Below are 15,676 nucleotides of genomic sequence, written 5' to 3'. Positions count from 1 at the left end.
AGAGAACGAAGAAAGGCAAAGTAAAAACAAGAAAATCATTATCGGAATCTGCGGTCGAAACGCCAGCGCTTTTAGAAGAGGTGAGCTTATTCCTTGTCCTCGCCTTCAGCCTCCTCCTCGTCGCCTTCACCTTCACCCTCGCCTTCGTCCTCTTCTTCCTCCTCCTCCTCTTCGTCGTCCTCGTCCTGTTATGCCAATGCATCTGTCAGTGATCTTGCTCGCCTTATAAGACACATGCGGTGACATCAAACTATACCATCAAGTAGAACTGCACCGGGTTCTTCCACATCTCCTCCTTAATGATCTCAGCAACGTCCTGGTCACCGTCCGTCGAGACGAACCACTGTTCCATTCATCGCACAAGCCAAGATTCCCATTAGACGCGCACACAACGCTAAGAGAGCAAGTTGGACAATGACTCGTCATACCTGGAAGAACGGGAACTTCTCAGACTCCTCCGTTATCTCAGCCTTGTCCTTCCACGTGAGCTCCGAAGCAGTAACCTCCACCTCTTCCTCGTCCTCCGAGAACTTGACCTGCTTCCACAGCGTCGTCGGCGAGAAGTACGGGTTCTCCTTGAAGGTCTACACGAGTCACACGCGGTAAGCGGTCAGCATCGTCTACAAGACAAAAAGCGACTGCGCTGATGATCATCCACCATCTCCATCTTGAAGCTTCCGTCGTCGCCCACGAAGGTGATGTCGAACGTCTCCAGAAAGTCCATGAGCATCTCGTCGTCCTCCGTGAGGTAGTTGCCCACGAGAGGGTGGTTCACGAACTGCACCATCAAACGCGTTGCAATAAATAACAAAGCGAGAAAAGTCAATGGCGGCGGCCTTCTTCCAACACGCAGCTCGGCTGTGCTAGCACGTACCACTTGCTTCCAGAAGTGAGGGATCTCCACCAGGAGCTTGTTGCGCTTCACGTACGCGGGGCGCTTCTTGGCGTTGTATTTGGTCTCGATGGCCAGCACCTCCTTGGCCTGCAGCACGTTCTCCTTCTCGAGCTCCTCCTCCACCTTGTGCACGGATTCGAGCACCTTCTGCACCTTCTCCTGCTCGGCGTCCGACGGCTTGTTGTCGTCGGTGCGCTGGCGCTTCGGGGACGGAGGACCGGTCATGCTTGCGGCGGCGGCGGTGGCGGTGGTGGCGGCGACAACGGGGCAGATGCGAAATGGCTGGCTGCGTCAGTTGGTTGCACTCCAAAGATAGCTCCCTCTTGAAACAGCTCGAAACAGATGGTGGCTCGAACAATGTGGCGACACTGGTGGTTGCCCACGGTTCATGTTGCAGTTGTTGCTTCGCTTAGTCTGCTCCACCCCCAGTTGTATCACCGGCTTGCCCCGCCGGTAGCTACCGGTAATAGTAGACTAGGCGGTTGACGTCGTCGCCGCCGCAGCTAGCAGCTCATGCTGCCACCGTCGAGGTGTCTCGCGCGGATGGCCTCAGCAGCAGACCCGCGCGGCGTGCCATGGCCCTCGCGCTGCGCTGGCGCCATGCCTTTAAGCGATGGGATGTGGCTGCCCTGGTCTGAGCTAGGCTCCTCGGAATCTTGGTTGCTCTCGTCGCCGCTTCGGAAGAACGCGACGAGGTCAGCGAAGACGTCAAAGCTCACCTGGGAACAGTATGAGCGGTCAGTTGTTGTCCGATGCATGCATGCAGCAGGTTTCCACGCACATTGAAAGGATAGGGAATCTTGAACCGCACGAGCGCCTCTGTGAGCTCGTTGGCAGTCACACCAATGCCTAGAACGTTGACCACACCTAGTCGCGCTGCAACAAGCATACAAAAGCACAAAGTAATGAGCTCAGCCTTGACGCAGCAGCAGACAGCGCACGTACTCTGCGCGATGGACAGCAAGCCCCTGCCTTCCGTATCGGCCTGCGAAAACGCCGACCATAGCAGCTCCATCGGGTCGTCCACCTCGGCAGTCTCGCCGACGTCGTCGTCGCTCATGTCTGAGCCAAACTGGCCGAATTCATCGTCCGATTCGCCTTCACCCTCATCGCCCAATGTCTCTTCTCCCTCTTGAACTGTTTCCATCCGCAAACCAGGGCTCAGTTCCTGACCATTCTTAGCTTTCATCTCACGAGCCTTCTGTCGAGCCAACTTTTTCCGCGCTCGGGTCGCCTTGTAAGCGGCTAAAACCTTCTTTTGCATCGCTACCTCTTGTGCGATCACCTCGGGCTGCCGTGGGTCGACAACCTTGTAACATTCCTTGTTCGCTTCACGCTCCTCTTGCCATTGTTCCCACTTGGTCCAGCCCGCATGCATCTCGAGCAGCTCATCTGCAGACAGCGGTTCAATCTGTTGGATACGCCTCACGGTTGTAAATTGCTGCGACGGAGTGGTGATCTTTGCCTCGGCGAAGAAGCGCGGAAGATACTTGGCTGCAGTTGCCACGGGTTGTTGAAGCCCCAGCATTTCTGCATGTACTTTCGCATCATTGAAAATGGGCGTTGGGGGTCTCGAGTCGCGCAGGTGCCGTAGGAAGACATGGCTCCGAGTCGTTGATAGCTGGGCGCCACCTGTTTTGCCAACTTGGTTTTCTGTTGCAACGCCCTCAATGTACCCCGCAATGTCTTGTGGTCTTGGAATCTCAACTCCTGATCCATCACCATTGAGAACGAACACGTGGGGCGGGATTGGCTCGTTGATGACAGCTTTCGCCGGAATAGCATCTACTTCGTATCGAGCGACCTCAGCGTCACTCACCACGCCTGCGAGGTCAACAGCTACACTAGGTCCTTCTTCCTTGTCTGTTCCATTAAATTCTACGCGAAACTGGTTTTGCTCGTTGTCACAAAGCTGGAAATGCCCTTGGCGACAGTCGAAGTAGTAGACACCATTGTGGCTCGTCACATCTCTATCGTCGTCGTCTTTAGAGTCTGGGCCGGCTGGATTTTTCATGGATCCCGGTGATATGTACTCCACTCTTCCACTGTCTTTAGCTACGACAATTTGCCCACTGGGCTTTCGAGTCGTGACTCGGCCATTCACTTGCGCTGTAACCTTTGTGTTATAGCTGATCTCGACGCGTGTTCCGTCGTAAACGTCTACGACGCTGCGTACGCGTAGTCCGCCTTTCGTGACTGCCACACGCTCCCCTGCGCTGTGGTGTTGAGCCGTAATATTGACATCCACATCGATACAAACATCGGCAAAGCCTCGCTTTTTAACGAGTACGTGCGTGTTGCCAGCATTCAAGTACATTCCCGTGCCATCCGCATGATACGTCACACGAGCACCGCTCGTTAAAGTTACGATTATGACGCCATTGGGGCGTCGCTCGACCAATGCATTCGTCTCAGGATCCACAGTAAGCGTTGTAGCTAGTGGTGGCGGTAGTTCAGCATCGTTACAGGCTCGTCTTCGTGAGTCGTGTCGGTGTGTTTTGCAATCTTGGACCACTCGAGTGATACCATTTGCTAGCAATACCTCTTTTCGCCCGCACTGGAGCACACGCAGCACGCTTCCCCTCCCGTAAATTACACGATACGCCTCGCGTTCCTCTTCATGTTGCAACGCAGTTGTCACCCCAGCATTGTTCACACCACTGCTAGCGTTGTAGGCGCCTTTATTCTTGATGTTCTGTGCACTGTGAGAATACCGCTGGATGATAGAGCCATCAGAGCAAGCAGACACAATAAGGCCATTTGGAAACGAATTGGTTGCTGCGACCGTGGGAAACTTGTCTGGCTTTTTCGGTAGCCTTCTTTTTCCCTCGCTAATATGGAGCGTAGATTCGTCTTGAAATGATGCGATGAAGTGAATCTTACGATCCAGCAGAAGTGAGGGTCCGAGAGTGGACTCTCCGCGATTATCTCCACTCGCTGAGAAGTGCTCCGCGCCCGAGCGTAAGCCAAACGTTTCACTGCCAACAATGAACATGAAGCAATTAGTTGCGTAGCAAAACCTGATGAAATTACTAACATGTCAACGCACCCGTGGAGATAAACGGTGAGCCATAACGAACCTCGAGGAGTTTGGCATGTTCTCACCACGCTGTGATCAGCAGGGTACATCGACCAACTTTGAGTCGCCACGAACTCAAGTTGTCCAGCAGACAATGGAACACATGCCGCTGCTGCGGCCTCACTACGCGGGGTGAGATATTCGTTCGAAATAAGCAGCTTTTGTTTCCAATCTTTGAACGCGGGCCGATGGCGTACATGGTCACGGGCGACCCAAGATGTCGATCGTAGTCGCCCAGGTGCAGTGCTCGGGAGACATGCCATTAGAAGCGAGTCTGTGGCTGGGTAGTAACTTGAATATATGTCGGCCGTATTTTGCTGTAGTACCGATGCAATTCTTTGTGGAAGAATGGTGCGCGGTAAGTATTCCATGAATACACGAGATTGTAATCTTCCCCTCCATGAGTTCCCCAGTAGATCTTCAACTTGCAAGAGCTGTCTTGTTAAATGTACCATCCAGGAGCTGAAGCGAGGTGATTCGTAGAACGTTGCAAGCTCCGTGTTGCGTACGCTGCGCTCTGGCTCGGACAGCTGTGGCGTCCTAGGCATAATCTTCCGCCCTTCATTGCCCACACCGGGAAAGTCACTTCGTCGCCACATCGCTCTTTCAATATCGTCAATGCGATGTCCTCTGGCAACGAAGCATGGGTCTCCATCTGCTTGTAGCGCTTCACGAAATAGCTGGGCACTCGCGATCCGACAACCAACTATGTCACCGTACTCGACGAACTCCTCAAGGTTTGATGAAGCATCTTGGTTGCGGCTGCAAGAAGGTGTAGGTAACTTCATCGGAGGGGAAGCTAGCGTCGCCACGGCCTCGGCGACGGCAAATAGCACTGTACTGACCGCAACACTGCCAGGAAATACGCCATCTAGGACAGATTCATACTGTTCGTAGAGAGCACCGTCAGCGCCAGGTGACGTCGGAATCGCACAAAATCTGGTAGACGCAACCCAGTTTTTAAACGCAAACTTCTGAGCTGCTATCTCCTCCACGGTGCTGATAATTTCTTTTTCAAGCTCCTCAGTTGACTTAGTTCCTGCCGTTGTAGCCCCACAGCCGATATTCGTAAACGTAAAGTCACTCCACTCGATCCCTCCCACTTGAGCAGCCTCGTAGAACACCTTCACGACGGCGTTGGAGGTCTGAAATGCGGTTGTCTCCATCACTGACATTCTAGAGGTGCCTCCTTCAGCTTTAACTACGGATCCACCTCGGTTCCGTGGCACATTAGTGGAGCTGCTTCTGTTTCGGCCGCGTGCTGCCGATGGATCTGCCAGGAGCACGACTCCGTCAATAAGCGGCAGGAGTGGCAGGTTTTCAGGCCCATCGTCCACTTGCGATGCACTTCCTACTTCCCCCAGCCTCAGCAGAGCAGTGACCTCAGCCAAAGACGTAGGGTAGTCAACCAACAGGTACACACGCGCAGGCGGTTGAGCAGGATCCTGCTCGCCTTCCTCAGACCCTTGTGCCTCCTTTTCAGTAGCCGAATACTGCGCCTGTGCACTTGCTCCTTCCGCTTCACTAGGATCTGACTGTGGGTAGGCTAGAAACTCTCGCTTGTCGCGAGCCACGAGCCGCTGGAAGGCCAGCGCCAACAGCGCCGGCGACACAACAACCGCCTTCGCATCATCGTCCTCCTTGTCCTCCTCTGCGTCCCCCGCGGTGTCTCCTTCCCCCGCTCCTGCAGCTTCCTGCAGCGCCTTCCTCTCCTCACGCCGTCTGGCCTCCGTCTCCTCCGCGTGCGTCGCGCGCACCAGCTCCTCCAGCTGCGCCCGACCCACGACGCGGAACGAGCAGCTCCTCTGCCAGCTCGAGAGCGCCGTGTCCGCCCGCAGCCTCGCCAGCAGCTCCTTCTTGGCCGCCAGCTCCTCGTCCGCTCCGCCGCTGGCCAGCGCCACGGTGTGGAAGCTCCAGCGCCTCATTCACGCGTCGGTTGAAGGTCAAAAAGTGCGCAAAGACGCCTCGCGCTCTGTCCCGGTAAAACCGTCCCGCAATCACTCCTGGTGATACACAAACCAAGACAAAGGTTCAACTTGTGACACTCCCTCCATGGACGGCTGTCGATCGCGAGCCACTCTTGATCCTGCCAGCTACACTGTAGCGAGCATGCAGCAGCTTGTGCGCCTACTAGTCGCCGCGTGCGTGGCGACGGCGATGGCAGCAACTCCGTGCGACGAGAGGAAGCTGGAGCGAGATGCTGTGCTGCTGCTGGCGGAGCACGTGGACGTGGAGCTGGGCGGCGTCGGCGCGGGCAAGCGCGACGTCGTGGGCTTCCAGTATCTGGTACTGAACAGTAGGAAGCAGGACTTCATCAACTGCTACTGTACAGCAAATCCTAACACATTCCCTACTTCTGTGACGTTGGCTGTGACGTTGCTACTGACCAATAGAAACCAGCGGACGCTCTGCTGGCGGCGCAAGCGCTCGCACACGAAGACTTCAACCAGGCCGCAACGCAGGTCCAGCGCATCCTGCAGTACCAGAAGCCCAACGGATTGCTGCCTCACTTAGTCTACGGTCCGTCCGTGCCGTCAGATTGGCGTTGGATTCCCAGCAACCGCACCTTCCACCCAGGCCCGGCATTCTGGCAACAAGCCGCGCCGGAGGAACAGCACCAAGCTCAGGCGTCGTCGTCGCGTTTGCTAAACACCTCAACGATCTCCGCTCCGCCCGTTGCTGCTGATGTCGCCTGGGAGATCTTCCGCTTAGCACCTTATGACTCGGTCCTGGGGGTGAGGACGACCGCTGTACAATTCTTATGTCACGTCTACGAACCCCTCATGAAGCTGCAGAAGCACTTGTTCTCTACTCGTCGTGGCCCTGCCCCATACAGCTTGCTGACAGCTCGTGTAAGTACACGTATGGCTCAGAAGTTGCACAGCTGTGTTGGTGGTACCTGACGGCTTCTTTTTGTTGTGGTGCTGGTGCAGCACCCTTGGGAAACGTTTTCGTCACTTTCACCGCACTGGAGAGACTTTCTTGCCGAACTAAAGAGTGCACCAGACTATGATACGGTCGTAGGTTCAATTCCCGAGGAAGCCCGCACTCGATTTGCAAATGGAGCGATCAGTGTATTATCAGCTGAAGACGCGGTGGAAAATCTGTACGAGCCCATGATATATATTGCAGGACATCAGCGGCATGGAGGAGGCAGCGATATCTATGATCTTGCATCGTTTGCATTAGATTCCGTCGCAGCAGCAGCAGCAGATGACAGTGAAACTCCTCAATTCGGAGTGGAGGATGTGGAGTTCAATGCACTTGCGCTGCGGTCAGCATTGGGGCTTGTGAATATCGGCCGGGTGCTCGTGGAGCACTCGTCCGTGTGCACTGGATTCACACTCACTGAGAAAGATCTCCTGAAGGATATGGAAGAGCTGCGCGCAATGGCCAGAGGACTAGAGGGGGCTCTCATCGGAAACAACAGTACACAGGGTCTCTGGAGCATATCGAGTGATTTTTTCGCTGACTCTAGCAGAGTATCGATGACCTCAGTTCACTCCTTGCGGGGATTTCTACCTGGTTATGCTGTAGAGCTGGACGACGACAAAAAGATGCTTCTCATGAAGCATTTTCTGTCGGAACCGGGATCCTTCTCTTTCTTTTGTACTCAGTTTCCGGCTTCGTTTTTTGCCTGTCCTGAGGGCGATCCGTCCGCTGGTACTGGCTCAATGGACGATCACCCTCCAGCAAGGACTTGGATTCTGTACAATTATTATTTGGAGCGAGGGTTTGCAAGGGTACGTATGCTCTTTGCTGTCCGTGTGGAATTACCAACTGCGCGCTAACTACTCGTGACTTGTAGAACAAGTTCCCTGGCTTGGCTGATTATGTTCGCAACAAAACGAGGGACATGGTGTGCGAGGCGGCAATGCCTACTCGAACGTCGCTGGCTTGGTTCCCGTTCTCGCTGGCCACATCGGAACCTGCCCCTACAGCCTTTGCACTGGCCTATGACTCGCGCGATGCGGCCCCCGTCGAAGTTTTTGACGACAATTATTTGGGGTCGACGCTGGCTGCTGCTGTCTTGCTAAACGTCTTGTTACCAGCAGGTACTGTACAATAGCTACAGTGGAAACCGAACTTGCCGCGGAATTATTGCTGATGTTCTTACTTCCTGATATGATATTAACAGTGACCCCGCCACCTAGTCCCGACACTCCACCCATTGATCATCGTATTCTCTCTGTAATTATGTGCGTTGAGTTAGTTGTTGCATTCGGAGTGGCCATGAGCTGCTTCCTCTTCTCGGTGTATTTTGTGGCGAATCGTCCCCGTGAAACGCGACTCTCGCCAGCATCCGCAGCCCGCCGACGGTCTTCTGCTGGAATTGGAGGGAAAAAGCCTCGGGACAAGCTGGACCGCCGCAGAGACATGGACGACCGTAGCGCCAGCGGGTCGTCATGGGCAGACAGGTACTCTGAGTCTTCGTACAGTGACTACTCGCCACCTTCTGGACAATCACCGTATGAATTGGAGGAGTCGTTGATTTCGGAGGAGGACGAGCACTACGGCTCCTTTGATGAAGCAGAGCAGCAGCAAACTCCGTCTAACGCGGCATGGAAAGCTGCGAAAAGCGCTCTTGCTGCCATAAGTCCCTGGTGATCGTGATCATGGTAATCAGTCGAGTGGTAGCTCGCTGCCGTACATTGGTCCCTAATAAATGGTGAGTGATCACGTAAGTATTTTGTTCGAACCTACAACGCCTACAGCAAGTCCTTTTTCCATTTCGCAACAAGTTGTGTGGCAGCCTTGGCCACCGCAGGTGTAGCGTGCTTGCGAAGCTTGTTGATAGTGCGCCCAACCCCAGTGCTCTTGAGAATATCAACAGTGAGCACCATATCTGCAAGTGTGTTCAACACATGTGTGGCCAGCGCAGCTGATACATTCGTCACGTTGCCGTTTTGATCCAATAGGCCTTGCAGGAACGTCACACGAGTCGCCACGTCTTCATTTTCGGACGGAGCGGCTGCCGTCGCTGCCTCTACCTCAGGATCGGCACCGCTTGTGCCATACGATGCAGGTGAGGCAGATGAAGTACTCTTAGATGCCTCAGTGAGTGTCTCCTGAAGACGAACACATAAAATAAAATTAACCGTAAGAAGCTGGGTCGTCAATTCCCTCAGTACTAAAGCCACAACACTCACCTCAACGATTTCAATATCCGCATTCAAGTGCAACTCCAGGATCGGTGTGGCCTCCGGAAAGGCGGGGGCAAAACCCACTCGGTGAGGCTCGCACAGTGCCCACAGAGCTTGAACTGTTGAGAAATATCGCTGCGTGGCATCACTCTCTGACGATTCAGTCACCCAAGACCCATCGTCGCGTTGGGTCAGCAGCAGGAATGCCAACCCACGGCGCATCTGTACGAGATTACTCGAGCCTTCGAAGCAGCGCAACGCCTACGCACGGAAATGATGACAGTCCTGTAAGCGATCCGATTACACCGACCGTGTACATTTGATGCGTACCCGCAACGTTTCACCCAGCAAAGCCACATCTTGGTGAGCGAGGTGGTAGACAACGTGATGGCGCAGGAATAAGTACTCGTGAGGCAGAAGATCCTGTCGAAATATGCAAACCAACGGTTAGTAGAAGCTATTGTGCAGCAGTATGTTGCAATATTTCCTCTCATCCTTACCGTTTCGCAGCGCAGCTTTCCATGGTTCGTAAGTACAAATACCAGGGTTGACACCCAGTGGACCTGGTCCTCATACTCTCGAGGAGGAAGATCACCTGGACCCTTGTACGGGTATACTGGCAGCAGGTGCTGTAGCAACTGCGGCAAGGTGAATCCAATGGAGATCCCGAGCGCACGGGAATGATGCCACAGAACCAGTCCACTCGTCAGTCGCTCGTATATGGAGGCCCCGCTCTTGTCATCCGCAGGCGGAGGCCCCTCCGCAGGGTTCCATCCGAGAAGTTCCTGTGCAACGAGTACAAAATAAACGTTAGCGTCGCCTCTATTTTGCCATCTCGATTGTCCACCAAGACTCACCTTGGGGCCGTAGACAGCCGGCGTTCGGTCACAGAAGTCTAGCAGCTCGACGCGCCTCGAGTGGGAGACGCCAAGACGCTCTACTAAGTAGACAGCGGTGATGGCGTTGACGAGCTGCGTGGGCGTGGGGACTGTTCCAACCGCCCAGTCCGCGTGTCGGTCCTCCTTGAGCCAGCGAGAGCCGATGAGCCTGGCGTAGAGCGTCGCCAGCCTCAGCACCTCGCCCTTCTCCACCGACTGCAGGTCGTAGAGCGACTGGATGGCGTGCAGGCCCCAGCTCGGGAAGCTCTCGGCCTCGCGCAGCATCTGGTAGACTCGGTTGAGGCCCTTGACGATGGCCTCGCGCCTCATGGCCATCTTCCAGGGCTCCGGAGCCGCGCGCTTGGCCACCTTCTTGGCCTTGAGCTTGCGCAGCTCCTGGTGCATGAGGCGCTTGAGCACGTCCTTGTGGTTCGTGAGACTCACGTGCACCTCCTTCTCCACGGCCTGGCGCACGAGCTTCGTGGTGAGCTTGGCCACGTCGTGGGACGCGATGACGCCCGCGATGGCTGCCGAGATCTTGGCCTCCAGCTCCTTGGAGATCGTGCGCGGGTTCACGATGAGCGACGAGCCCGTGGACGTCATCTTGGTGTACATGCCCCCCGCCATGGCTGCGCTGCTGCGAGCTATATGGCGGTGGGGGTAGCCGGGTTACTAAAGTCGTAACCCGGTTACATTCTCGCCCAATCACCGTCGAGATCGCCGATTCCATAGTTTAAGCAAGTGCCCGCTGGTGTGTGGCTCTGTCTAGACCTCCTCCTCCCCACCAACTGCAAGATGCTGGCCCGTGCTCTCCGATCGTCCGCGCTGTCGCGCGCCGCGAGCCGCCGCTTCATCGGCGGGTTCGCTGCCGAGGCGTCCGCGCCCACCGTGGCCGAGAAAGTGTGCGTGCTGCTACTGCTCTGTCTGCGGCGCTGAGGTAGCGAGCCATTGGCTGACGCCCCCGTTCTGTCTGTTCTGGTGGTCTCTTCCTGTTGCAGGGTGAACGTGGTGCTGGTGGACTACGAGGGCAACCGCCACGTGGTCAAGGGCCGCGCCGGCCAGACGCTGCGCCAGGCCTGCGAGATGAACAACGTGGGCTTCGTCAAGGACGACTCGATGGGCGGCGGCGGCGTGTTCGACGCCCGGCGCGCCGACTTCTACACCGAGTCGCTCTTCGGCGAGGGCGCCGCGTCCCCGCAGTCGCACGTCGTCGTGTCCAACGAGTGGATCTCCAAGCTGCCGGCCGCCAACTCGCAGGAGCGCCACATCATCGACACGTACGTCCCGGCCGAGGACCGCTCCGTCAAGTAAGTTCGCTTCAGCTTTTGTTGTTGCTGCTGCTGCTGCTGTGGCAATGACTGACTGACCGAGGGCCTCTTGCTGTTAGCTCGCGTCTGGGCACGGAGATTGTGCTGCAGAAGGAGCTCAACGGCCTCGTGGTGGCTGTGCCTGAGGCGCCGCCCGTCGAGACCTACGACTACGTCCACGAGTACGACGAGGACGATTACGAGTCGTACGACGACGAGCACCAGCAGGCGTAAGGGGAAAAGAGCGTGTCTCTCTGTAGGGGGTGGAGCACGCTGCGCGAGCGAGCCGCAGGTTCGGACTCACGGACGCAACGCCTCAGTGACTTATGCCATCTGGACCCGAGACGAGCGAGCGAGCGAGTATCAAGCCCACCGCCATAACTAACAAGAAGAAGAAGAAGAAGAAGAAGAAGAAAAAGAATGCAAGGTAAAAGACGCTTTCGACTCTCTGTGCAGCTAACTCTCTCCCTAGTCTTTGGTCTTTTTCTTCTGTGCAGCTCTCTTCTTCTCCATCTCGAGCTTGGACCGGTTCTTGATGTCGCGGCGCTTCTTCACCGTGTTGGAGTCATCGCGCGCAGAGGGGGCTCGAGTCTTGCCCGGCGATCCGTCGTAGTCGTCGCTATGCTCTGTACTGTTGCCAGCATCATTGCGGTCGTCGTCTTCGTCTTCATCGAAGTCGTCTTCGTGGTCGTCTTCGTCAAACTCCGCGTCTACGTACGGGTTCATCTGGCGCTTCTCGGTCCGCGATACACGGATGTTGTAGCGCACCTTGTCGTCGTCGCTGCGCGTGTCCGACGGCAGGCCCATGGGGTCTCCCGTTTGTCCCGGTGCGTTGACCATTCGCGTGCTGTTCTTGTGGCGGAAGCTGGGGCTGGGCGCCGCCTGCAGGTGGGCTTCGCCACCGAGCACAACCCGCACCACCTTTTCGATGGAGTCCACAAGCTCCAGAGCGTTTAGCTGCTGGACAGAGGCCACGCCCAGTAACTGAGCGATGTGCAGCAGGCCCAGTTGCAGTTTCTCGTGCAGCGAGCGCAACCGCGCTGCTCGCTCCTTCTTCTTCTGCTTGACAGCATTTGCCTCGGCCAACTGCTTCTCCAGCATCTTGACGTTGACGCTCGTTTTGGAGGCTGCAGCTTCGTCGTCCCCGTTCGCATTGTTTGCGTCGTCCTCCGTCGATCCCTCCACCCGCCCGCTAGAGCTGCCGCTGAGCTTGAGGTTCACGAATTGAGTCTGCAGGAGCTCCAGTTTCTCGCGGTACTCGAGCACGCGCTGCTCCGCCTGCTTTTCCTCCTCCTCGAGCTGAACGGAGTGGTCGAGCTGGTTTTGCCAGCAAAGCAGCGCCTCCTCTGGCTTGTTGATGCCGACCTGCCGAAGAGCGCCCAGTATCCCGTCGTCTTTGTAGGCGCTTCCGACGTATAGCTGCAGGTTTTCAGCGTTCTTTTGCCTGGCCAGCGACGTCTCCTTCATGTGAATCAGCTTGTCCTTGGCGCGAAAGAAGTTTGGGTCAACAGGAGCCGTCTGCGTCGAGTCGTCCGTTGTGAAGGTGACGCCGGTACTCTTCTTCGAGTGGTCCGCGGGGTCTTTCTTCGGAGACGCGTTTGACGCAGTAGCGCTAGGCTTGAGTGTGATTTGTCCGCTGCCTTTCGTCGACAGGCTGGCGTAGTAAAGCCGACGATCGAGCTCCTGTCGCCACCGCAGCCGTGAAAGCGCCTCCTGGTGAATTGACGCTTTGTCTTGAGTTACCTGAGCCAGCTTGGGGACGTCGAGGCTAGCAAGGCGCTTCTCGTACGACACCACTTGCGTCTTCTGCTGCAGATCTACGATCTCGCGTTTCAACTTCGCCACGGTCGCCTCCGCAGTTTCGATCGTTTTCGGGTCTCGCGCCGGGTTCAGCTCGCAGTGGCGCAGGATCAGCTTGTAGTACTCACTGCGCTGGCGGCCGAGCGTTGCTTCGTCGTTCACGTTGCGAATGTTTTCGAGCAGATCGTCGATTTGGGTCGCACTTTGACCCGCCGCGGTGATCTCCGCCTTCGCATCCAGCACCCGAGATTCGACCGACTTGAGCGCTTCATTTCGTTCACGCGCAAGGAATTTGATCCTGTCGTACTTCATCCGTAGCTCCATGAGTTGGCTCTACACAAAAAAACAATGAAGGAGTATTAGATTTGAGTAGAGGTCAGGTGACAAGGAGCATGGTACTCGCCTACCTCAAGCTTTGAGACGGAACCTTCACCCGTTTCCGCTGACAGAAACTCGAGCGCCCCAATCTCCTCAGTGACGCTATCAAGTGCGAGCGAGGTCAAAACTTTGTGCTGAGGTCGACGCTTAGTTGGCACCAACGCCTTCTTTGCCTTGATAATGCCTTTAGGTAGCACAACGCCTACAGGACTGTTCAGCGCTTTCTTACCGGCTCCTTTCTTTGAAGAGAATGCCTTATCTGCGGGGCCAGCAGCTTCATCTCGTGCTCCTGAAGATGAATCACCACTATCAGCTGGGGTTCGGCCTGAGCCGACACTACGGAAGACTCGACTCTCAAACGCAGTCCCGATCAGCGGGAACTGTGTCCAGAGCCACCTTCGAACGTAGTAGCCATCCTCTGGGTGAATGACGAGAGCCTCGATCTCTTTTTGCACCCGTTCTGCCTCGCTTTCGGACAAGTTGGACGTCGAGAAGGTGCCAAGGCCAGTCAGGAATTCCTGAAGCTGAGGGGGCTTTGGCCGATTCAGAACGAGGTTCACGACGCGGGACTCGTCAATTTTCTGCCACGCGCGCAAGAAGTCGGTGATCGTAAGGAAAATGGCCAGCAACTGTTCCATGCTCGGGGATTCTTGGGCGATGTATTCGTCCAGTGAGCGGATGAAGTCGTCTACTGGATCGTGCATAGAGCAATTCGCCGATAGTACCATCCAGTAAAAGAAGAACTCCTGCCGATTCCGCTCGCTCCACCACAACTGGAACATCTTCATATTCACGAGTGAGTTTTGCAGCACGCTCCACATCGAGCAGCGCTCCAACTGCACGGGAAGTTCGTCCACACGACGCTGGCAAGCCTCCATCGCTTCAAAGTACACGGCGAGCTCTCGATAGTAGCAACCACGCAGCTGGTCGTCACTCAGAAAACCGTATCGAGTAAGGATCCTCAACTGGTTGTGACTGAGGTCATAAAGCACGACTCCCTCGTCACCGTTATCTTGATTGCCACTAGCTCTGATAGAATTACAGGCCGAGGCAGCAATAGAGCCCGCCGCCGGGCTTTGAGGAGCTGGTCCACAGTCGTACCGGTGAATTGTCATCAAGTGTGGTTTAAGTAGGGTCAGCAGCTGCTGGCAAACGCTTCGAGAGATGCTCTCGCCAAAAAGACGAACAAAATCGTTCTCGGATAGTCCATAGCGAGACACTGCGAGAAGTGACAGCGTGTGGCGAACCAGAAGGGAGCGCTGTTCGATGGTGACCTGGAGGCGCTCGATATCTTCTACATCAATGGAGTTGCCGGGCGCATTTAACTTTGATGATAGGCCATTGTTGTTGTTGTTGTTGTTGCCTGAACCCGATACGTCGCCTTTGATGGAGTTTCGAGTGCCACCGTTTTGATCCAAAGTACTGCGATCGCTCGTGAATAAGGGTGCTCCACTGTTAAAGGTGTTTGACGCCGCGGCCTCCAGCATTGCTGTACGTTCTTGCAGTTCGGCAAACGAATCCTTCAGCAGAATGGCATTCCACTGCTTCATCAAAAATTCGTAGACGCCATTCAGCTGATTGCTCTCACAGGCTTGCTCAAGCCATTGGTGGCGCTGGTCACTCTCGCTGGGGTCAAAAAGCTCGAGCCCATTCAGCAATAGCCTCACGTAGAGCGGACTGGAGCTTCCGCGAGCGGCTACGATCAGCTGCTTCTCTTCGGGATCCAGCTCGCTTGAGAACCTGTGTTCATACATCTTTTCTCCAGTGCATCGAGGTTAGTAAAGTCATTGGACGGCACAACAATAAATACATCGCGGCTCTTACCTTTAGGATTGCCGAACAGGAGACTTCGTCAAGGGGTTCTACAACCATAAACGCTGCATTACGGCGGCGCAACTCTCGGATGGTATGCGATTCCTTGTCGTGCGGTGGCAGCGTTGTTTCATAGATTAAATCACCGCTGAGCGCGCAACGACATTGGGCGAGAGTGAGTACTACAAAATCGCAGCAAAGCGCAAGACACGTCGACGTACTCGCTATCATATACGGCTGGTTGTCGCACTATTTTTCGGCAGCGATGCAAATGACTTTTGCCTTTTGCCCCAATCTGCGTACTCGACACAATGATACGGACTCCAGCAGGGAAGGTGTTTGGCAGCCAGGACAATGAATCCCCTCCATCTTCAGTCCGTACA

General features: G+C 55.6%; 6 protein-coding genes across 6 annotated transcripts; 2 read left to right on the top strand and 4 right to left on the bottom strand.

The window, feature by feature from the left end:
* Positions 1 to 22: 22 nt before the first annotated feature.
* Positions 23 to 1,120, bottom strand: PHYSODRAFT_350583 (hypothetical protein; the record flags this gene model as incomplete). The annotated part of the gene is made up of 5 exons (XM_009524970.1): positions 23 to 185; positions 257 to 343; positions 429 to 584; positions 659 to 778; positions 875 to 1,120. 5 exons carry the CDS (start codon positions 1,118 to 1,120, stop codon positions 87 to 89), a joined length of 708 nt encoding a protein of 235 aa, XP_009523265.1. The 3' UTR covers positions 23 to 86.
* A 278-nt stretch (positions 1,121 to 1,398) lies between these two features.
* Positions 1,399 to 5,899, bottom strand: PHYSODRAFT_328648 (hypothetical protein; the record flags this gene model as incomplete). Its single annotated transcript, XM_009524969.1, has 6 exons — positions 1,399 to 1,614; positions 1,677 to 1,771; positions 1,841 to 3,305; positions 4,427 to 4,736; positions 4,820 to 4,845; positions 4,928 to 5,899. 6 exons carry the CDS (start codon positions 5,897 to 5,899, stop codon positions 1,399 to 1,401), a joined length of 3,084 nt encoding a protein of 1,027 aa, XP_009523264.1.
* A 184-nt stretch (positions 5,900 to 6,083) lies between these two features.
* On the top strand, positions 6,084 to 8,582 carry PHYSODRAFT_492444 (hypothetical protein; the record flags this gene model as incomplete). Its single annotated transcript, XM_009524968.1, has 5 exons — positions 6,084 to 6,260; positions 6,368 to 6,826; positions 6,908 to 7,717; positions 7,783 to 8,029; positions 8,113 to 8,582. The coding sequence occupies 5 exons, from the start codon at positions 6,084 to 6,086 to the stop codon at positions 8,580 to 8,582; spliced, it is 2,163 nt and encodes a 720-aa protein (XP_009523263.1).
* A 101-nt stretch (positions 8,583 to 8,683) lies between these two features.
* PHYSODRAFT_493974 (hypothetical protein) lies at positions 8,684 to 10,599 on the bottom strand (the record flags this gene model as incomplete). The annotated part of the gene is made up of 4 exons (XM_009524967.1): positions 8,684 to 9,019; positions 9,119 to 9,379; positions 9,682 to 9,903; positions 9,976 to 10,599. The coding sequence occupies 4 exons, from the start codon at positions 10,597 to 10,599 to the stop codon at positions 8,684 to 8,686; spliced, it is 1,443 nt and encodes a 480-aa protein (XP_009523262.1).
* A 185-nt stretch (positions 10,600 to 10,784) lies between these two features.
* PHYSODRAFT_354317 (hypothetical protein) lies at positions 10,785 to 11,744 on the top strand. The gene is made up of 3 exons (XM_009524966.1): positions 10,785 to 10,898; positions 10,995 to 11,303; positions 11,384 to 11,744. The coding sequence occupies exons 1-3, from the start codon at positions 10,792 to 10,794 to the stop codon at positions 11,535 to 11,537; spliced, it is 570 nt and encodes a 189-aa protein (XP_009523261.1). The 5' UTR covers positions 10,785 to 10,791; the 3' UTR covers positions 11,538 to 11,744.
* Positions 11,745 to 11,771: 27 nt separating this feature from the next.
* PHYSODRAFT_488296 (hypothetical protein) lies at positions 11,772 to 15,524 on the bottom strand (the record flags this gene model as incomplete). Its single annotated transcript, XM_009524965.1, has 6 exons — positions 11,772 to 12,858; positions 12,907 to 13,436; positions 13,511 to 13,701; positions 13,789 to 14,775; positions 14,935 to 15,235; positions 15,306 to 15,524. 6 exons carry the CDS (start codon positions 15,522 to 15,524, stop codon positions 11,772 to 11,774), a joined length of 3,315 nt encoding a protein of 1,104 aa, XP_009523260.1.
* Positions 15,525 to 15,676: the final 152 nt, after the last annotated feature.

Source organism: Phytophthora sojae, assembly GCF_000149755.1.
Source record: "Phytophthora sojae unplaced genomic scaffold PHYSOscaffold_3, whole genome shotgun sequence".
Taxonomy (NCBI): Eukaryota; Oomycota; class Peronosporomycetes; order Peronosporales; family Peronosporaceae; genus Phytophthora; species Phytophthora sojae.
This window is presented reverse-complemented; position numbering and strand designations above follow the sequence as displayed.

Coding starts and splice junctions, on each gene's coding strand:
- PHYSODRAFT_354317 (XM_009524966.1), top strand. CDS start 10,792: ATGCTGGCCCGTGCTCTCCGATCGTCCGCGCTGTCGCGCGCCGCGAGC. Junction 10,899..10,994: donor CCCACCGTGGCCGAGAAAGT/GTGCGTGCTGCT, acceptor TTCCTGTTGCAG/GGTGAACGTGGTGCTGGTGG. Junction 11,304..11,383: donor GCCGAGGACCGCTCCGTCAA/GTAAGTTCGCTT, acceptor TCTTGCTGTTAG/CTCGCGTCTGGGCACGGAGA.